General features: G+C 39.2%; 2 protein-coding genes across 4 annotated transcripts; both read left to right on the forward strand.

Moving 5' to 3' along the window:
* The first annotated feature begins 1,642 nt into the window (after window positions 1-1,642).
* Window positions 1,643-22,991, forward strand: hoxd3a (homeobox D3a). 3 transcript variants are annotated; one of them, XM_062533853.1, is made up of 4 exons: window positions 1,643-1,858; window positions 17,717-17,779; window positions 20,369-20,910; window positions 21,338-22,991. In XM_062533853.1, the coding sequence occupies exons 3-4, from the start codon at window positions 20,469-20,471 to the stop codon at window positions 22,084-22,086; spliced, it is 1,191 nt and encodes a 396-aa protein (XP_062389837.1). In that variant the 5' UTR covers window positions 1,643-1,858; window positions 17,717-17,779; window positions 20,369-20,468; the 3' UTR covers window positions 22,087-22,991. The 3 variants fall into 3 exon arrangements, with proteins under 3 accessions (XP_062389837.1, XP_062389840.1, XP_062389839.1); XM_062533856.1 differs by lacking the exon at window positions 1,643-1,858 and adding an exon at window positions 4,852-4,981; XM_062533855.1 differs by lacking the exon at window positions 1,643-1,858 and adding an exon at window positions 15,474-15,629.
* On the forward strand, window positions 8,674-11,693 carry hoxd4a (homeobox D4a). The gene is made up of 2 exons (XM_062533858.1): window positions 8,674-9,192; window positions 9,546-11,693. The coding sequence occupies exons 1-2, from the start codon at window positions 8,724-8,726 to the stop codon at window positions 9,845-9,847; spliced, it is 771 nt and encodes a 256-aa protein (XP_062389842.1). The 5' UTR covers window positions 8,674-8,723; the 3' UTR covers window positions 9,848-11,693.
* Window positions 22,992-23,080: the final 89 nt, after the last annotated feature.

Genomic DNA, 23,080 nt, shown 5'->3' on the forward strand with positions numbered 1-23,080 from the left:
ACATCAAATGCATAATATACTTATGGGCATTCATCAATTCCAATTCCTTCAATTGAAATGGAAAGTCGGGGTTCAAGGACATACCGTCTTCTTTAAATGAATTGCCCATGATAGAAATAGGAGTGGACATCATCACGAACAGTATATCCGATCATATGGCCTAAGCCCAACTGAAAGAAATCTGCGTAGAGAATGTTATTCCCTAGCCAAACATATTTAGGGCATCAAATGTACACACATATATTCACTTATATATTGTGTCCATATTTGGTTAGCCATCGAAATAAATCTATTAATCGAAACGTATAGGTTCTACACAAATATAAGCCTCTTGATGCATTGGTCAAGAAAAATAAAATCATAATTCCCTGATTTATACATATGCATAACAAATTATTGTATAAATCAATGTCGGCATATAAATATAGGAGATATGGGGATAATATGTCTTCATGCGCGCATACTTCCAATGTGAACAGCCTAATTTCAAATTCGATATTGGATACAAAACGTACACCACAAAATAGCCTACAGATGCAACGATGGGGACGAAAAACAATAAACTACTGGTCACTACTATTGTTCTTATTATTAGTATGTTTAATCTAGTCTACATGCCTACATCCAGGCATCCGATATGATTATTTACATTTTATTTAGCTTGCACATGTATTTTACTTGTGTTATTCACAATGTGTAGTATACAGTTTCCACTCATAGACAAACAAACATTTCGTGGTTCGTCATAGCGCACAGTTCATTAATTCATTAATTGAAACAATATTCTCAAAGCTATTTCTGATCCAAACGTGGGATTGTCTGTTGTGTTCTCACTTTCACTGACAACACCAGTCTGAAAACCCCTCACGCTCTATGTTGGACTTATAGGGTTGAGTGTGGTACAGGGTGGAGATATGGGACATTTACCTTTCCTTACTATTACTATTGATTCTCTATCTATGGAAATAATTTTGCAAAAACAAGGAGATCAAATCTCGATTCATGGCGCGCAAGTGCGAGCACAAACACAAACACACACACACACACACACACACACACACACACAAACACACACACACACACACACACACACACACACACACACACACACACACACACAGCAAGATGGATAGATGGATTGATATGTAGACAAATGATAGACAAAATGATGTTCGGGAAGATGGAAAATGAGGCTGCAGACTGCATACTATATGCTGCAGACCATAATATCGGCCTGTAATTATGTAGTATTTCAATTATTTCAGATTCTTGGGTATAAAACCACATTATTTTCTAAAACATTAAGCTGTAATTTCAACCCAAAGTAAAATAAAGGTCCTGTTGTTCCCCTACTGAAAGAGTCAAAAACTCCCTTTCACTGATCAAAAATGGAGGAATGGCTTCAGCCATTATGCGCAAAAACCGAGAGGAACTGCAGCAGCCCGAAATTCCTTTTTGTTAGGAGACAATTTACAACTTGGTAATAGACCTTTTTATGAGCCTATATCGCCTGTCATTGGATGCCACTGGTCATGTGCATGAGGCAAACGTCTTCATGGTCCTTTTCCTGATTTCCCAAGCGGTTTTTTCATAGCATTCTGCAGCCAAAGCGCCCCAAACTAAACGCTCTGTATGTACCTTTCAAAAAGCAGCATTTTGTTATTAGTGTCGTTGACCAGTCATATCTGTAAAACGCTCCAGGGCTTTGTAACTGTAAACATCTGTTCGACGTGACCGTGTAGGGCGCCGCTAAGGTAGGCTATTTGTAATCTGTGCAAGAAAAGGCTACCAGCTGAAATGCTTCCTGACAGTTGTGTAAAGCGAGACATAGAAGACATGGATTACCCACCAACAACTGGTGAGTGGATATCAAAAAGTCATTTTTAATTTCGTAATAGGAACTTCCTGTTTCATTTACGGAATACTTTATAACTTGAGTATGAGTGCACCAGTAAGCTTATATGGAGAGATAGCAGTTCATGCTAATATCTGGAGAAATCTCTTCTGTGGCAAAGTGCATGCGATACTTTTCGATATCTCCTCTAATGTACTGGGTAATATGTTAGTCTACAACAATCATATAACTGTTTACTAAAAATCAACACATCTTAAATGTTCTTAAAGGATATACTATAGGCTATAATTATAGTGGGTGCATTAATGTACTGAATGCCAAGTCTTTTCAAGATTTGCATTGCTAATTTTCGCAAAGTTGCATAATGCTTAATCTAGTACATTTATTTCGCTTCTAATTGAGTAGATCCTTAGTTATTCAGATGGACTATCAGATCGACTATTACCTTAGAAGAAGTCTACATCTGTATTTCTGAAATGTATTCCTGTTATAAGTAGGCCTTAGTACTATAGTGCAGACGAATGATATCATGTTAGAAAATGAAAAGGAGTGTATTTACAGTATATGGAATATTTCACAAAATGTCTTTGATACGTAGGCTATACATGTGTTCCATATTTTGTATATGATCACTGAGATGTAAATGTGCACAACAGAATACCTTCAAGAGTTTATATTCTATACCAGTGAGAGCGGGAGGTAAAATGGTATAAACCTTCCCGGAAATCTTATCATTTGGGTTTAGATGTTTCTGTGTTGTGATGTTTGCAAAGAAACTGAAAACGAAGTGAAGAAGGGATCTTGTCAGCTTTGATGTTTTCGTTTGCAACTTGAATACATTTGGACCGCAGTAATAGCGTAAATAGGTTTGAGGAAGTTGTTGTCATAAAAGAAGATATCATTGTATACCTCCCTCCCCCTTTACATTTACAATTTGAATGTGTGAGGACGCTTTAGCCTTTTTTGCGGTAAAGCTCTTCTCACAGCCTGGAGATGAGGGCTGCAGAACAAAGACAGTATTTCACTGGTGCCTGACAGGCAGCTGCAAAAGTATTTACAGCCTTACTGCAATGCGGCAAAGAGAGGAACAGGCAACAACCCAGCAATTGAATGTGAGGCCTACACACACGAGCAGGAGCACAGCAGTGCGGAGAACGCCATTAGCCTAGATATGTAGCCAATACGCACATTTCTTTCAGTGTGAAGTAAGCTATTGCACACCCCGTTAATGAACAATTGGCCAAAACAAATTTCATCGATGAAGGTAATTGTTTCTGCACTGCCATTAATAAACATGTTGAGGCAGTTGCATCCATGCTCTATTTTACTGCTAAGGATACATAAATGATGAAACATACAATTTACATGTTTTGGTCGATGTCAGGATAGTGGCTAGGTAACGTATTGCTCAGTGGGATGTGTGTTGGGTAGCCCAGTGGGTAGGACATTTAGTATAGGTTACTTTCTTGAACAATAAATGCACAGAGCATTCTCAACACATAAGTGGTTGCTTTATGAGTGTTGTAGTTGGCTAGTATTTCATCACAACTATCCATAATCGTATTCTCATCTTGGATCCAAGAACTAATTTAGCAAACAAAATTCTCTCGGTATTTTAGCATTCCTTCACATCATAACGCTGTCGTCGTTCTAATTTTTTTGTTTTGTCCACAATTATGAATGAACGATGATAATTCTCCTGTCCTAGTGACATGTAATGGGAAAACGTGACGTCAGGAGAGCGGTGGTGAGATGCGTCAACATACGACTTGTGCCATGCGCTACTCCACGCTCAACAGTGTGCCTATCGCCCGGCAGAAGGCGCTGTTGCCCAACACACAGGACTTCCAATCTAATCGTTCCGCATCGTTTCTCTGGGAGGTCACTGCTGAAGGCAGTGATTGGTTCAGTAAAACACGTGAGGCCTCTTACGCTTACCCCATTTGCCATGAACTCTATCTGTAATCTTTGTGAAACGAATGAAAGCAACTTTAGATAATTTTATTTTGATGATGACTGGTGAGTAGTCAAAGTCTCTGAAGGTGCTAGAACGTTTGACTGAGACTCAATTTGTTTTTCCCCCTGGGGAAAAGGCTACAACTCGCAAGGAAGTAGGCTACAAGAATTTTAAAGTTTAACGTCCTTTCCACGAATTACAAGCTTTGATTTTATAGCTTACAGACACTGGTCTGTCAGTCACTGCGCTAGTGACGTTTCTCATCCAGCGAAAACGCTGCGTTGTTCATGTGATGAAAGTGCTCTAATGATAACTATGATTAACTTCACATCTCGTGAAGTAAATATATTGTAAATATAATGTATTATAAACCTACACTTTGATGCCAACATTTGGTTGCCAACTGCACAAACGTTGCTCTGTTTTGAAGAGGCTGCCATATGGTGGTATTTTTTGCTGTAAAGGTTCACACGTACATTCTGCTGCCCTCTCCCCAGGAATCCTGTTTTATGGTTTTATTAGCCTACCTCAGATTTTTACTAGATTTGGTCAGGGAAAACTTGCAGAAGTTTACGAGAAGAGGCCGCGAAAGGTCATCATTTGTTTCCAAACAGAATAACTCTTGCGCATAAAGAAATAGTCAAATCTGATTTGGGTTATTATTAAATGAGGATATTTAATATTTAAGTGTGTTTTACATACTGCACATGCGTAAAGAAAGCGCAGGCCTACAGTAATAGTTTTTATGTTATGTATTTTGAAGTATTACAACACCCAACATTGTTTGAAAAGTGTAAAACAAGAAATATATATAATGTGGTATAATAGAGACCTTTAAGGCATAGAAGGCAAATGCGTTTGGCTTGCCTCTTTTTTCTGGCGACACCGGTGTAATCGCCCTTATTGAATAAGTGCAACTTTGAGGGTTATTTATGGCACCCGTGCGGTGTCTTGAATGGCTGTGGGGAAGCACGTGATACCATTAAACTTTGTTTTATGGCCAGGGAGTTGACAAGCCAAAATATAATTCACATTGTATATTAGAAAGGACTTGCAGATGGTTTAGAATAGAAGCCTGAATTGGTTGAGGCGAGTATTAGACTCTCGTTGCCTTTGGAGCATGGATATACTTATCTCTCAGTATTTTTCTCATCGCGGTGGTGTTCGAGGTAAGACTCTATTACAATACTCGTCACTGAACTTGTCGGAGGTGAAGGAGTTGACTTTGTGAGGCATCAGGTAGTCTAAAGGCTGCCGTTGTTTCGGTGTGTTGAAATTGTCCGAGGGCATTGCTGTATACAGGCTTATGATATTCTGAAAGCATCGGTACATGGTTGCATAGGCTACTGTAGCGATGAGCTAAAATGACACAATATAATGAAGATGACGTAAATGTGTTGCGGTACTTGGGGGTTTGAGGCCAAGTGGCGCCACGTAAAAATGCAACGGAGTCGTCGTGTGGACAAGACGTCCAGCTTTTGTCTCCGTCTCATGCTTTTGCATAGCCTGACAAAAATGGGATTATTTTGTATTTCGATTTATGAATGGGTGGAAGATATTGCTTTGTGCTTTTCAGTCGGAAAAAAATATCTAGTGCCATAACGTGTTTCTGGTAGCCTAGCAGCGTCGTTGGATGATTTTGTGAAATAGTACCATGGAGGAACATTTATGTATTATGTTTTATGGGACATAATAAGACGGTTAGCCTATCACATTCAACCTTCCATAGCCACAGACAGTAGATGGAAGGCGAATCAACCCGTCAACAGTTAATCTCCACTTAGTAATGTTGTCAATAGTGTACATCTTAATGTTCAAACATGTAAGGTGACTTGGAAAGATGCCACGAACGAATTTAAACACTTTTATAAGTAGCCAACTATCAGGTCAAAGTGGGCCTAATGTAAATGGTATGCACTCTATAGCGCCCCCAAAGCCTTTCCATAAAATGTTTTGTATGAAATGTGTCCATAACAGGTTTCGAAAACACTTTCAGTGTTCAGAGGAAAAGTCTTATTTATTTGAAAAGCATAATAATACGCAAATTAATATTGCAGCACGGCCTTCACTTTTATAGACTTATTATCTACGTGTTAATTCATGTAGCCATTAAAATGTAAATTACATTTAAATGATATATTATTGATGGCTGTGTAGCTTGTGTCTTATGTGGAGTACTGAGGTGATGAATCATTCAATTATATTTATATGGCTGCCTATTCGAAATGACATGATAACAGAATTACAGATGATGACAGATACTCTACGAAAGTTATATGCTGTATAAAGAGTAACCTAGTTTTATCGTGTGAAATTATTGAGTTCAAACATAAGTAACCTTTGCCCTCGATCCCCCTAAAACATATTCGAGGGTTGATATAAATATAGAAGATAACTTTCCTCTATATATCGTATTGACTTTTTTTTTGCCTTATACAGAAATAGCTTAATCAATGATCGCACACACTATTTTAATTCCACTTCTGTAATGTAAAAGACGTTGCAATAACTTGATATGTTCTTCATTTGTTAAAGTTTAAGCCAAGGGTCAGGACAAGTGACTTTTTAGTTCTTTTGTTCATGAGTAACTCGGCTTTGACCCGTCTGAACAAGTCGCGAGGAAAGGTGAAACTCAGGTCAAGCTGTCTAACAGAAATGAAAATCCAAAAACTAAGTAATATTTCTATGAATTAACCTTATCGTCTTTTGTAACTATTGATCGCCTCGTAAATAAAGTATCCAGACCTGAGCCTATTGCTTGAATACTAGCCCATAGGTAATTCTGGAACTTTTTCTGACAAAATCTTGGCACAACATTGTTTCACAATAAATTATATTATTGCATTAAAATAAGATATGTTGCAAAATTGAGTTCTGAAATATAGAATCATACGAAAATATCTGAGCACTGAAATAAGAAATTAGACCTAAGGAGGTCTGTCTTGAAGAGACGTCATGGGTATGTTATTAAAATATTCATAATGACCATCAGCATATCAGAAACCATATAGGCCTACACACCAAATCATCCACAAAACGAACGTTATTCAAAGATATCAAGTCAGATCGGTTTTTTCTTTCACATGTTACACATTTTGTATCCAGAGGTTACTTCTCTTTTAAGCTACCCAAACTTTGCGCGCTGAACGGAAAGGAGATGACCACCGGATGGGTCGAATATAACTGATGAACTTTCGTGCTCCTTCAGAACTGCTGTCTGCCCGAACAAAAATTAATGAAACTTTGTGATGTTTGTAAATGATTTAGTTGACCCCTTGGCCTGCAGCTTAGTCTGTGCCTTCTGTCCTCCTGATCCGCATGGACTATGGAAGACTAGAGTGCTCTTGCTTCCACTGCATGATTGCGTTATGAACTCTTCTGCATAATTTAATAGGTGATGTGCTTTTATTTGACTACAATGAGGACTTTACGGATTTTTTGCATTGTCAAAGAAAAAGTCAAGTTTGGCATTGCAGGCCTTTCAACGACGCCTGAGAAGGGATATAACGGAATCCAGTGAATTTATGGTGGCCGTAAGGTGTAGAGTTTTTAATGTCTATGATGATCATTCTTCAAGGACTATGGTAGGCTACAGAATTTAGTTATAGGCTTATGCCTTAAGAAAATATGTTTGATATCGAATACGAAATTAGATTTAATGGTTAGACATTTGCTCTTCCTTTGCGTTACCTTGGCTATATATATTTTAATGACCCGAAGGGCAGTTTGTCGCGCAACACAGCAATCGGACGCATATATTCCGTCGTCTATATATACCCTGTAGAACCGAATTTGTGTGATTATATCACGGTCACAGATTCGATTCTAGGGGAGTATATGGATGATGCAAAAACCTCGGTAGAACTCATCAGCTCTTTCACTTGTGCAAAATATTCGTATTTGTCGCCATCCATGGTTAGAATAGCATGTAGTTGATGCACTAGATTGTTATGGCCATTGCCATAGCAGAGTTTTCATGCTGCGTAACAAGACAGCTCTGGAGGAAAGTGCAATAGTGCTGATATTCCCCACATGACTCAACTCAACAAATTCAAAACTCAAAGATCTCCTCATCAATTGGCGTCCGCAACTGAGGACACCACTACAGTCTAATTTCTGCATTTATTGCTACCATGTGGCCTCTCAGGATCTAGAAAGACAACGGTTACCAATTCGATAAAGTCACACAATTTTAGTCCAAATCACAAACGTGGACTCTTTATCAAGATTTCAGTTTCCTAAAATGGGTAGCTGATTCTTTTTATGGGACTTTTTTTGATGCCTTTTGTTTCACTATGTTTAATTATTGATTGTCAAAGCGTATTGATGGTTTGCGGGGAGCCCCTTAGTCGCCTCTGAAAGGACGAGAGCACATGAAATGATGGGACTCCTGTAACTTTTGGATGACCCCTTCATGACAAAGACGGTCTCCATCAATTGTCCACTGGTCTTTATTCCCACTTTTTGTGCCTGGGGTCGTTTTTGTGTCTTTTGTTTGTTTATATGTCAAAATCCTTGCCTCGAGTTTGATTAATCCAGTCTGAACTAAGCCAAAGCCTAAAACACACCAGCTGTAACATAATTTCATCGTAAAATCTCATATATAGGAGGTTTGTGAAATTATGATCATTTTGGTAAGGATGAGAAGGCACAGCAATGAACATAACAGATTTTAGGGATGTTTTACACTATAATATATGTGGACTTTCGAAATAATGTTGGAGCCAGCAAATTCAAAGGTGCAATGAAATGCCCTTTTGTTTGTCCCAATTAAAATATTTTGTGAAGTTTGGGTTAGATTGCTGCTAGGTGTGTATACTTATCCGATAATAGACTCCCTTCTTCTCCATTGGCTAATCTGGTCACATGGTCGCCTAACTTTATTCTGTTGACAGCAAGTAGGAGGGCTTTATGGAGGGAGGAAAAAAAGACAACTCGAGAAAAATTAGTATTTTCTACCTTCAGAAATTAATGGCCATGAGTTCGTACATGGTGAACTCCAAGTATGTGGATCCTAAATTTCCTCCTTGTGAGGAATATTCGCAAAACAGCTATATACCTGACCAGGGCACAGGGTACTACAGTCCATCGCAGGACACTGATTTCCAGCATCCAGGAATCTATTCACGGTCAAACTACCCCGAGCAGCCCTTCAGTTGTAACACTGTGCAGGGCTCCACAGTGCAACAACGGGGTCATGTGCAGGAGCAAGCTAGCCATCCGAGCCCTTTCACCGCCCAGACCGAGCAGTGTCCCTCGGTCCCAGTACCTGGCCCGAGGACTTGTGGGCAGCAACAAAACACAAAGAACCAAAACGGGATACAAGCCAAGCAGCCAGCAATAGTTTACCCCTGGATGAAGAAAGTGCACGTTACCACGGGTAAGATTCACTTTCTGAGATATATCTGTCGGACCAGTCCGCGCTGCTATTTAAGCCACACTAAAATCACTCAGTGAAATATTTATGGGTTCTTTTGAAGGGGCCGCCAATTACACCAGCCATAAATTTTTATTGCTTGGGAAATAGGCCGCTCGCTACTTTTGCCTGCTCTTCGATGTATTAAAAACTCAGTGCGATTATTAGTTTAACAGAATTTTAATGAACAACGGTTGGTGTCTTTATTTTCTGACGTTAGAGATGCAATATATTAGCCATGATTGTACAATTGAGGGAAAGTTCAGCTGTTTTGTTGACGAGTGATATTAGCTAACATATACTTTCCTTCTTACCAGTGAATCCGGATTACACAGGACCAGAACCTAAACGGTCACGGACAGCCTACACAAGACAGCAGGTTTTAGAACTGGAAAAGGAATTCCATTTTAACAGGTATCTGACCAGGCGGCGTCGCATTGAGATTGCCCATACCCTCTGTCTTTCCGAGCGTCAGATCAAAATCTGGTTTCAGAACAGAAGAATGAAATGGAAAAAGGATCACAAACTGCCCAACACAAAAGGAAGATCTGCGTCGGCCTCAAACCAGCATGTACAGCACGTTCAGAAGGACAACCAGACAGATATCACAACTTTATAACTGAAACTGGAATCCGTCTCGCCTTCCTCTGAAGTATAAAGTGAACTATGTATTGTAGACAATGCTGCGTTTGACTTTGCATGGTCTCAACATGACATTTTTGGGTCATTATCATTTGTGAATGTGAACCAGAGGCACACATTACAAAATGCTTTGAGAGAGAGCTACGAAGTGTGGACTATGTACTGATATATCACGCTTCCCCACCAAATGTAAATCTTAAGTGGTTAAGAAGATACGAGTGCATCACCACATTCTTCACATGCTCCTCTGAGGTACAGTAGATTTCTAGAAACCGAAACCTTGTTTTCACAACAAACGCCTCCAGAACTGTAACACTTTAATGGTTGCAAGTGTTTATATTTGCAGTATCATATTCCATATCTGTTTTAGCTAACCCTTTATGTCTCAATCAAGGGCCGAATGAATTGAAATTGGTACTGCTTGAAGGATAAAACCGATATCCATTTGAAAAACGCAATAGCTTTCTGGACATGTAAAGGCCGATTTGGTCCATCTCATTTAATATTATAGAACTTATTTACAAAAAGGTGGATCAATTGGATAAAAAGGTAGATCAATTGGATATTATTTCTATTTCTAAACATGGACTGGTCACTGAAAGGCAGGCAAATGGTAAGTGAGCTTAGGAGTGTAATTACTTACAGAAAGTTTATCTGAAAATGAATCTTCATTGAAGTCTTTGACTGCACTAACTCTACACACAAAAAAACTTTCTACAAGTGCGTTTGAATTTATTTTTGGAGTAAGAAATGCCTATGTGTTGATTTGAATATTTCTTAGCTAGGCTATAAATCTCCCGTGACACCTTTGTAAACAGTGTACAATTAAAGAAGCTGTATATCTGTCTTCCAGATGTCATTCGAAAATTCTTTAATTACACGTTATTTTTTATTTCTTTATCTACTTTTACTATTGTAATATACATTTTAGAAGTGAATTCATTGAAATCTTTTATTTATTGAATATCAAAATGGAGAATGCTAAAAGTTTGAGTTGCGTTTACAATGCTTATGGACCCAAATTATGTCCAAAACATTCCATAAACCTGATATTGTGTTAATCGAATAAAAGTGCAACATTTTATCTATATTATGTAATATATCTGTACTTTGTTCATATTTTCTACAAACGCGTTTTGTAGCAAAATGGTAATTAAAAGTCCTGAATACAGGATAGTAGCAACATCACATAGTACTCTCTTGAAAAAAAAATCAAGTATATTTTGTTGCAACTGGTCTAGGTTTCTAATGCTGAAATGGGGAGTATTTTATAAGCTAAAAGAATAGTTGAATGCTGGAATTCTAAAGCGATGCATTCACGTGGTGATTAAATATTCCGGTAGCTTCTCTTCTGCAGTCATTGTCTCCTGCACAAAAAGCTGGGAGCTCACACATTGCGAAGATGTCTTCTCTGAAGCCCTCTCGTTGAGAGGGTTGAAAAGGTATTTTTACAGAAGCCAGTCAAAGCTCCAGAGGCAGGTTCAACCAGAGGACACATTTTCTATTGCATTAGACGGATTTCAGCCGCGAGGACTGACCCCGAAACCCCTTGACCCGCTGGACCCGCGGCCTTTTCTTACGCAGACGGTATTCGCATTCTGTGTTAGTAAATGGACAACTTTTACGTTTAAGGCATCATACATCTTTGTCCTATGCAGTTCTCTATCTAGAAAAAAATGTTGTCGTACTCTTATATCTTGTTTTAAATGCACTAAATGTTATGGGCTGTGATAAGCACCATTGCAATTATTCATTATTGCCCTTTTTGTATTTCTTTTGAGAATGTTGTGACGTGAACATCAGGATGTCCTCGAAATGCCGAATGATCCAATAAAGACTGATATTGATGATCTCTTGTAAATAGCGTGCTTATTTACACACCAACACAGTTTTCCAAGCCTTCGTAGTTTAGTGAGCGCAGAGTCATACTTAGTTCTGCTTAAGATCGTAAACAGTTAATGTACTCACTCACTCACTTTAAGCGACATGAGAAATATTGAAAGTAATAGGTCTAATCATGTGGACGAGGGTATGAAATAGTTCATAAAGAGATAAGTTTTGAGTCGGCGAAAAAGATAACAGCTTCTATGTTTGTCCTTATAGTAAGGCCTACCATGATTGGTCGACATTTTATGTGGTGAAACAAAGAAATGTAATTGTCTTTGTCGTTCAGATGAAAGGCTAATAGAAAGTGAAAAAGGAATAAACCCGCGGTGCCCACCTTTCATGTTAGTGCAAGTATTATGATTTGTGATACGTGTGACTTCATATCCTATCCTATTTTTAACAGTGTGTGTGTGTGTGTGTTTGTGTGTGTGTGTGTGTGTGTGTGTGTGTGTGTGTGTGTGTGTGTGTGTGTGTGTGTGTGTGTGTGTGTGTGTGTGTGCGTGTGTGTGTGTGTGTGCGCGCGCGCGCGTGCGCGCTCTTGTGCGGATTCATGTGTTTATCTGTGCGTCTCGCACTGTGGTGGCTCGCGCAGGGTTGCGCGCGCGTGCATAGGCCCCTGTGTGTGTGTGTGTGTGTGTGTGTGTGTGTGTGTGTGTGTGTGTGTGTGTGTGTGTGTGGCGAAGCCTATATGTTGGTGAGCCTTAGTGGCTGAATCAGAGCGAGAAAACTGAACACTTGCCTTGCAGCTTATTACCATATGTGTGTAAGCTTGATGACCATTCAGACAGAGTGCGCGTTTTTATTATTCATTTGGTGTTCGAAATAACAGACTGGCAACACTCGTGGCATATTTTCCCACTTTATAGAAAAGGATTAAGAACAAATTATTAATGTTGCTTTTAAAAACACTCATAGTCGGTGTTAAATGAATTTAATCTTCAGTACTGAAAAACGCTTAAACCTCCTTTGGCAGGTAGGCTACAGTAGGCTATCCCTGACCATGTCTCCGCAATTTCTATTTTTTTCCCTTTTGTAGCCACAGAACGTTTTGTTTACTTGAAATAATCCTCTAAATTAACATCAAATATTGTTTCCTACAACCACGTTAGAGGAAAGCCATTGTCTTCACTGAGTCTATAATGCGTTCTGGGTATTGACCTACATGTCTGAATACAATAAATGGGAGCCATAGGCAGTACCATTTGCAATGACACTGCACCGACGACCATCGCCGGGCTCACAATGGCTCTCAAACGGCCATATTTGATTTCCAGCTGTTCGCAGAAAATGTCCTCGCTCTGCAAGACAGCCCCATAAGATATATTAAACTGCGCTGTCGACCTCCGAAGATAGAATTCTGGGACTATATGCTTCCTTTCTATATCCCTTTTTCTATTTGACCACGTGATTGTCTAAATAATTAATGCAGCACGTCCCCTAGAAACACGGCGTCGTCATTAATCGCGAGGAGTCTATCAGACTTGAAAACTGAAGAGATCCCAAGAAAATAATATCCAAACGTTCCGTCTGGTACCCTACGCTACTATAGACTGCGTCTTTATACAGCATTTGATCCAATGGAAGCTTGGTACGTAAACATTTAAGTTTTTGTTTTGAGTGAGATGCTAAATGAACATAACTGTCAGATTTTTGATAAATAGTGCCCTTTGATGAGTGCGCCGGGGCTTCTTTTCAGACAGCCTGGACTAGTAATGGGCAGTAGTGGTTTCTCCTGTTCAGTGGAGTAGACAAGCAATAATTCCGCATGAAATGTCCAGGAAGATGGGAATTTTGTTACTACTGCACATGACTGTACTATTTTACTAGGATACTGCGCTGTCAGAAACTTCAGTTTCTGCCTCAATCCATAATTGACAATATACATGCGATCTTTCTCATTGTGGTTTTTCCAGAATCAGTGAGGCTTTGTTGCTTTTGCTGTTGTTCATCACAAAGGGCTTCTTGCAAGGGCCTGTTTGTGATTTAATTCTTCAAAGGTGCAATTCATCTATTATCTTACCGTTAGTCGTTTACTTGTATGTCTTGCCTGCTAGGGGGGATGGAGCACATTTCAGGATAGAAGAGGTCATTTTAATAGCTGCAATATCCCACTGAAGTGTAGCCTATTTGATTTGAATTCGCTTATTTTCTTTCTCAAAAGAAAATAATAGGCTACACCGATATAGTTAGGCATCACTGCGGTTATGTGATCGAACTAAAACAATAATGCAAATTCCTTAAGAATATTGTCACTGTCGACTTTCTCAGATTCGTTTTTTTTACTGTGATGTATAATGATTTGAAATGTATTTAATAAAAAGTATACAGTTCTTGGAGGTTGGGTTGACAGTTATCTGCGCCGTGGTAAATCATTCCAGGTAATTCCTGAATGGGTGCGAGGCTGTTTGGGGGCCGGGCGCAGGCTGTAAATCTTTCACTTTTATTGCTCCGTGAACATATGCTGCGATGCGAGGTTCTTGCATCCCTCTCCATAGAACAAGCTCTCTGTCTGGCAGGTTCCTCTGTTCTGTGGGTTTCCAGTCTTTCTTAGCAGGACTAGTTTGCTCCTTTTGAGATATCTGGACATTATCGTCACCAAAATGCACAGAAAATAGGGGCTTGGGACTAAGTTGCCTCACCAGAAGAATAAATAGACACCAAAAAAGTTGCAAAATTAGTTTTAATTGTATTGTATTTCAGTGGTGGTCCATACAAGAATAACAGTATAAAAGTCAAACGCATTAGCGCAGTCATACACATACACACATATATTACTTTTGTAAAGTCTGTTTGGAAGGAACAATGTAACATTAGAGATGATTTTGATGAATCTCTCTAGCTGACGGGGTCATACATTCCTGTCATTGCCAAAGCCATAATCATCAAACAATATTCCAATGACTTCCTGTAACATAGACGTTTCCTGACAAATCAAAATACCTAAAATAGGACCGTGGGCATGCCTTTCTGTATGTTTTTATTACCTGGTGTCCTTTCATTTCACAAATCCATACAGGCAGAAAGAAATATAGTTAATTTGGGTCCTATGTGTTTGTAAACTCACAAGTGTATTCAAATTGAGTCTATATAGAGTTTCTTCTCTGAATTTATTTGGAAAATGAAGCCGGTTTGACTTGGCTTTTGTAGCATAAAATAGAGCATGGCGCTAAAATAAAACATCTCTTCGTGTAAATACACACGGAATGAAAAACCATCGAGAATCATGTCTGATATAAATGGAAAGAAATGCATAATGCGGATAAGATAGCTATACAGCATTGTCGATTAAAGGCCATCTCTCACCCCAATCACATATTAAAAAGAAGAGAGAAAGAATACAAAAAATAGTCTAACAATGGCACCTTTTGTTGCATAAAGCCCTGTATACATAGATATAGGCACGTGTAAAAGCTCTTTTCCCTTTGAAAATGTATTTGTGAGGGAGGCTCAGTTGAAGTTGCTGCCTCAATCAGGACAATCTGCCATCCAGATCACGTGAACAAATATGCTTGTATTTTAAGGCTGCGCCTTTATTTGTCATCATAAAGCTTTGCGAAACACCAATATCCCAATGTTAACTGTAACGCAGGTGGCTGCCTAATCCTCGCTTTTTTCCAATGGGCGGTTGATTGCCAGCCACATTTCCTTTTTGGAATAAGGATACCTGCTTCGCTTTTTATTGGTAGCTGAGAGTGTGTCTTCCATTCTATCGGGAATACTGTCCGCATTGGTATATGGAAATGTCTGAAAAAGCGCAAGATCAGGTTTAGGACAGTATTGTCTACAGACAAAGGGTGAAGGATATATTCTAGAGACTGCAGGGAAAGAAATTGAGACTGAGAAGCGCGCCTATATGATAAATTGATTCACAGGTAAGCCATTGCATGGCAAAACGCAACCTTTAACCATAGGTTTACATAATGCCAGCGTGAAAAAATATGATTTATTCCATTCAGAAGAGGTGATCTTTATTAATGTCGCTCACGTCTGTAACTATGCAAGTGCAGTTTCGCGAGAAGCAATGCAATTTAGAAGACAAGTTTATAGTTTTTGAGCAACCATGAGCAATTTCGAAAGGTTAGCTTGGACGTTTGTCAGATTCATACGCTGAGACGCTGGTTTTAGCTGATTTTGCGATTTGACGAAAACTAACTACAAAGGGGGAGAGATCTGGGAGAACTTTCTGTATAGTGACTCATAGATTGTGAGATCGTAAATCACATTAATTTGTTGTCTTATCGTCACAGTAATGCTAGGCATGATGCATGTGGTTTCAAATAGGGTATACTACTTTGTTAAGAAGTAATATCGCCACTTATTGAAATTGATCCCATTTCTTTAATAGGAATATTTCAGATGTATAGTAGTTTTGCAGGAAGAGTTATTTTAAAGCTTATCACATTTTCCACATTTCAGGTGGGATATTTGGCACTTGACTATGCTACTATTTTGACTAACGTTGTCTCATAATGTAGGCTAACCTATGCCATTATTTGAAATTTCCACGTTATAAGGTTATCAAGTCGTCTTAAAATACTGTGATTTTAGCCTTTGCATTTGTAATTTAGTTCAATTTAGATCTGGCGTGTTATTATGCTACATTTCTCTCAAATAATAGTAACATTTTCTCTAGTATAGTCTTAAGTATTAGACTAGCCTTTAGGTCTTATTCTGGTAGCCGTTTATTGCAATTTATTGAATGAGTCAATAGTGCAACAATGAAGAAATCGCAGAGGTTTTATTTTTTAATTTACCATAAACAGAAAAAAAATCTGTCATCGTTTGAACTATTTTTCTGGAAAGATAGGATACACTGAAGGGACCTATTGTCCATTAACCCTTGCAGAAAAAAGGCTATTTATTTTGAGACTCAGAAAACTGATGCATTTGTTAGCAAAAAGCAAGACTAATAGGGATATTTTTAACATTTAATTATGTGCGTAAATTATTTTCAGTAGTCTATTTACGAGCGGTTCCGATGCGCGAGCATTGGCCTAACTGGATAAGGGAATGCCTACAATCTCGTGGTGTTTCTACTTTAAAATATATACAATAATTCTGTAAATATAAAATGAAAAATTGAAATCAAACATAGAAATGCAGTTAAGGTCCCAGTATCTCACGAGTGGTTCAATATGTCGAGACTAGTATTTTAACTAGCCATTGTCCTATTGTTCACATCAAACTTACCGTAAAAATGCGTAGGCGAAGAACATCGCTTCAACCAAAAGAGCATGTCATGATTAACAAACGAACTGGTGAGATTTATTCCACTTAGGACAGTTACAACACGATGAACACCTCTATATTTCCACAGGCTTCCTTAATTTTACGATTTACCAAATCGTCTTAAATCTTATCACAAACCCAGCGCGCGCGGTAGGTGTCTATTGTGAAATCTGTGCCATAGTTTTTATCCAGGAAGACGAACAGCCATTTCAAATAAAGTAGCGTCTTAGAGGAGATGGTAGTCGTTCTATCTCCTACGAATGTTTGGTCTTTTAAACCAAGTGAAAACTTCAGTGGCTCAGTGGCTTGTGACTTACTTGAAGCCCTTCCGCTCGTTGTTCATTAATCTTTGAGTTATTGCTGAGCGAGCCAAAGGTCACCCAAAAGGCTTATGACTGCTAAATATTTTGGCCAGCTTCTCTTTGTGTAGAATCGCTTATGTCAGTTCTCTCTTATAAAGTTTCAAACAGTCTGAAGTTAAATCCATGCCAAGAGTTTGTGGTCCGATATTTACTGACCACCCAGACTTTAATATTATGTAATAGCCGACTCAACAGTGAACCTGGATTGCGTGTCAAAAGTTTTTATTCTACCAACTGCGACTGAAGATAATATATGTTCACTCAACCATGCACGCAAAAATACATGATGGAAAATAAAATCTAAAATCTGTGATGTGAGATGGTGGGGCGTCAAGAGGCACTTAATAATCGCCATGTTTTTCTTCTAGGTGGTGGTACGTATGATGCGGTGCGTCTGAAGGAAAACAATACAGAGATCAACACAGTCCACGGTAAGCAGTTTTGCCTTTAATTCACTCTGAAAACTGTGACAAACGAAGAGATTAAAAGTTACATTCGTGCTGCACAATATCAATAATGATAATAATAATAATAATAATAATAATAATAATAATAATAATAAAAATGCGAAGCTACCATTTTAAAAGTACTAATCAATTTTGTGTGAAAGAAAGGGCTACAGCTTCAGTAAATACACAATGATCAATGATGGCAAACTAAAAATGTAAACTAGTATACGTTTTAAAGTATTTAAAATATGCTGTCTTGTTCACCACGTTACACACGCTTGCATGACTTTAGATGCATTTAGGCTAATGCATTTTCCAATTCCACTACTTGACGAACAGGTCCTTTATGTTTCTCGTCGTTTCCTCGACTGATCTCAAAGTATGTTTGTCCCTGATTAACACTCAGTATGCCTATATCCATATACCCATGCATTGTTTGAATGGCCGCGTCCTCGTCTTTCAAAATATATCCATAATTCCCGCATTTGTTTAATTTGTATCCGCATATGGAAGTCCTCCGAATATGAGCATCTTGCTGGCATGCTTCGAACAAGATTCTAACAAGACATGGAAGCTTTTATAAGGGTCCTAATGCCCTGCTACAGGGGCACATGCAGAGTAGGACATTCTTTTTGCTGGTCTTCCTCCCACGCAAAGGATTCAAGTCTTCTAAGGGTAGCACTACTGGAGAAGTGTTTTCTTTGCGGCGCTCTGCTAGGCCCATGCGACCATGGCATCGGCAGTCATAAATTTTGTGGCGGTCCTCAATGACAGGTGCATTGATATGCACTGCGCAGAGCATCAGGCCTGTTAATAACCCCTGCATGCATTTTGGGCCCATAGCATTTGGTCAGCCATGGGTTCTTTATATATTTCTTTGTGGAGGTCGAGCAGTTATATGCTTTGGTATGTGTGTTACGGGAGGATCTATGTAGAACCTTAAGGAGTAGGTGTAAAATTCCCGGGCTAGTTTTTGCACCCACGCATTTGCTGTGTGCGCACATTTGTTAGCCAATTAGCATAACCTACTTGGTGACCCACCCATCCTGAACAACGTAATCTTACTAAGGCGCAAAGCCGAGAGGCTACATCTCATATAGCCATATAGAACTGAAAAATGGATAGATAATGCATTGTAGTATGATATAACACTAAAATATAATCATTAAACGATGAAGTTTTGCTGTAGATTCCAAACAAGGGGACGCACCAGGAGGGTTGCATGACTGCTGTCTTTATGATTTACAGCCATTTGTGAGGTTCAGACAAAGTTCACACACTCTCACACACAGACGCGGACTCTCTCTCTGTCTCTCTCTATCTCTGCAACACACACACACACACACACACACACACACACACACACACACACACACACACACACACACACTTCTTGCTGCATTCTTGCTAAATACAGACATAGCCTAATAATTATGTATACATGAATGAAATAAGAATGGGGAAATATTGCCTTACTGGTCATGTTAATCCCAATAACACGATTCTGTCAAGCTTTCCTTTCGATCACTCATGGACTACAGCAATTTATCAAAATCACACAGCGGATATTAACTTCAAGGACGGATAATTATACCTATATTTGATCACCAAAGAACGATATTTCTATCAATATTTCGCAATTTTATTCTGCTGCTACAAAGTTACAAAGACGTCTCTGTAACAATGGTCATATATGCTCACTGAGCTGGAAAAGAAAGGGACATTGTGTTGGCCAAAACTGCTGATTCGCTTGCCAGTCTTAGATTTTTGCTCAAAGGGGATCCTTGGATGCAGGTTAAATTTTAACTCTCTTTGTTGCGCTTTTGCCTGCTTGGCGCTGAAAGCGAAAGGTTTAGATGGCGAAGAAAGGCAACCATGTGATTAGGCTTGTCGAGATTTGACAGATTTGAGAATGAAGAGGTACTCAGGTGAAGGGGGTGGTCCCTCTTATGAGATTACATCAATATTTTTTCGCCACACAACAAAGTAAACACCTGGATCTCTCTGTGATCCACATGCAAATACAGCCCTGTTATATTGAAGTGTTAAGCCTATATGTACAGAGTGTAAAGATAAGAGATGGTAGGAAGTCCCTAACCAAATGCATATGCATTACTTTGGTTTATAACCAAGAGATGGATTTTTGTGTATGTCCACATTTTCTGCAAAGAATGTAACGGGTATGGAACCAAAGAAATGTGCGGTGTATGAAACATTGTCAAGCGCGTTCATTTTGTATTTCTATTGCAATTACAACGCTAATTAAACTGTTAATGTTTCACTCTTAATTCATATGAAATTAAACACATCTATGTGAAGCAGACATAAATTATTACTATGCATAAAAAATTATTAGAAGAGCAAGACGAAGTTGGCCAGCTCTGTCTGCTTTAAATGATGGGTCACCTGAGACAACTAAGTGTTGAAACCGAGGTGCATTAGTGAAATGAAACTGTCTAGTCACGAAAATCAAACCGTATAGGATTGTTTTGATGTGCCTTCATTTAGTGCATCATAATATTGATGTAACTCTAGCTACCTACAATCTAACACACTCTAATGTTTTCACAGATCAGAGGATAAAGAACCTGTGGGAAACTCCAATCACGTGACACAGGCGCCCATGCTATTGGACAAAAGTGCGCAGGCCCCTTCAGTTTGAATCTTCACCATGCAGAAAGCCACGTACTATGACAACACTGGGCTGTTTGGAGGCTATTCATACCCGAAGTCTGATTCCTACAGCTATGGCACATCCCACCAGCCTTACTCCACGTCCAATATGGATAGTGAATATCAGGGTCCAATTTGTCCCATGCAAACAGCATCTGTCCGGCCACCTGCCCATAAAAACAGTGACCTAAATGGCAGCTGTATGAGACCAAGTGGCAGTCAAGGCAACAGCCAACCAGAGAGTATTGGTGAACAGCCCCAAGCACCACCTTTGGCTGCCACCTCGCCCAACTCCAGCAGCACTTCATCTCAGAAAAAGAAATCCCCCACCACCAATGCTTCGAATACTGCCAACCCTGTCATTACTAAGCAGATCTTTCCATGGATGAAGGAGACCAGACAGAACTCAAAGCAGAAAGGCAACACTGTTGCAGCAGCAGGTATAAAAGTCATTGTGTGTAGTTTGCATGTATTTGTCATGCTATTTGTATGTTGGTTGGAGGGGTGTTTGGTGGTTGTTTTGTATAATGTTACAGAACTGCCTTCAGACAAGTAAGGACTTTATCTATACATAATTATATCTATATCTAACTTTGAACACTTCTCTCAGTGGTGTAATTCCATTTAAACTCTTTGATACTTAAGATAAGATGGTAATTTGATAATTTTGGGGAAACGTTCTGTGTGAAATGTGTGCCCATTGACGGGAACTGTACTGTGATTACAATGGTTTTATGTGATTTATATGCCTTGAGTGGCGTTGGGGTTGTGCGTTTTGTTTGCATGTCAAGTCCCCATGTCATGATAGTGTGAGTGGAATTCACATCAGTAGGGCGCCAGCACTCATGCTCGAAATCTATTTTGCAGGTGAAACCTGTGATGATAAGAGTCCACCCGGACCAGCCTCCAAACGGGTGCGCACGGCCTATACAAGTGCCCAACTGGTCGAGCTTGAGAAGGAGTTCCATTTCAACCGGTATCTTTGTCGTCCCCGAAGAGTGGAGATGGCTAATTTATTGAATCTAACGGAGCGCCAAATAAAGATCTGGTTTCAAAACAGGAGGATGAAGTACAAAAAGGATCAGAAAGCCAAGGGGATAATGCACTCTCCTCTGGGACATTCTCCGGACAGAAGCCCACCGTTAAGTGGCCCGAATCATATTGGATATTCTGGTCAACTCCCAAATGTAAACAGTCTCACCTATGATGCGCCTTCGCCTCCGTCATTCGCTAAGCCACAACAAAACATGTACGGCTTGGCTGCGTACACAGCACCATTGGGTGGTTGCATACCGCAACAGAAAAGGTATCCTAGCACAGATTATGAACACCACAGCATGCAAGGCAACGGAAGCTTTGCCAACGCTAATTTACAAGGCAGTCCAGTCTACGTTGGGGGGAATTTCGTTGATTCCATGCCAGCTTCGGGCCCCATGTTCAACCTCGGCCATCTCCCACATCCCTCATCCGCCAGTGTGGACTACAGCTGTGCCGCTCAGATTCCAGGCAACCACCACCATGGACCCTGTGACCCCCATCCCACATACACAGACCTCACCTCTCACCATGCGTCTCAGGGAAGGATTCAGGAAGCGCCTAAACTAACGCATTTGTAAGGATTCCATTGGTGTGCCCAAGCGCTCTTTTATTACCTCACTAGTTTAAAAGTAATTTATATAACTGCGCTCCCAGAGAGTCATACATATTACCCCGTATTGCTATTGATATTACTATTACTGCTATGATTGTAATTATTTTTTAAAAATAGCTGTGGTCCATTTCTATTGACTGTTGATGGTGTGCGCAAGGGAGTGTTTGTCAGTTGTTCCATTTTCTAAGAGCAATGCGCAATATAAGGAACATTTCATAAGGTATTAGCCTACTTGAAGGTAAGTCCTGTAGATCTGACAGTATTAGACAGCCATCTTTAGAGGATGAAATTTGTAGAATAATATAATAATAAAAAAAATATGGACTCATTGTTAAGTCGTCTGGTTAGGCATCTGTACTCTGAATCTGTTCCTGGTTCAATCCACTTTTATTTATTTTATTTTCCTGAGACTGTATGGCAAACATGTATTGCGACTGATTGTAATATTTATTATTTAATGTTTTGTTTTGTATCGCGCATTATTTATCATATCATGTAGGCTATTTATATGAACACATGTAGAATTTATGCACCGTTTATTGGACAAATTCATTAGATGTCGAAACCATCAACTGGTCCCAAATAAGTTGGATATTTTTGAACAATGGTATTGGCTGGTGTGTTTTGGTGTAAAGAGTTCCCCATTGTAAATCTGGTAAAACTGGGCGAGGAGTCATTGCAATCATTAGTTCAAAAGCTGATTCTGTTGGTAATGCACCAGCATGTCATTCTCATGTCTTTGCCCAAATCATCCAAGATGAATCTTATTTTGCAAGGTGGATGGTCCATACATAAAAAAATGACAAAACGGTAATGATATGGAAATGTTATATTTTATTGTGTTACACATTTTGTAAATAAAGTGCTTAAATTAAAGTATATGCTTAGATGACTCTTTGTTTCCAATTACAATAAAAACATATGGATGTAAGCATTAATATAGACATTTTTGTTACTCT

The sequence above is a fragment of the Sardina pilchardus genome, chromosome 4 (assembly GCF_963854185.1).
Source record: "Sardina pilchardus chromosome 4, fSarPil1.1, whole genome shotgun sequence".
In the NCBI taxonomy this organism is placed as follows: domain Eukaryota; kingdom Metazoa; phylum Chordata; class Actinopteri; order Clupeiformes; family Clupeidae; genus Sardina; species Sardina pilchardus.

Coding starts and splice junctions, on each gene's coding strand:
- hoxd3a (XM_062533853.1), top strand. CDS start 20,469: ATGCAGAAAGCCACGTACTATGACAACACTGGGCTGTTTGGAGGCTAT. Junction 20,911..21,337: donor CAACACTGTTGCAGCAGCAG/GTATAAAAGTCA, acceptor TCTATTTTGCAG/GTGAAACCTGTGATGATAAG.
- hoxd4a (XM_062533858.1), top strand. CDS start 8,724: ATGGAGGGAGGAAAAAAAGACAACTCGAGAAAAATTAGTATTTTCTAC. Junction 9,193..9,545: donor GAAAGTGCACGTTACCACGG/GTAAGATTCACT, acceptor CCTTCTTACCAG/TGAATCCGGATTACACAGGA.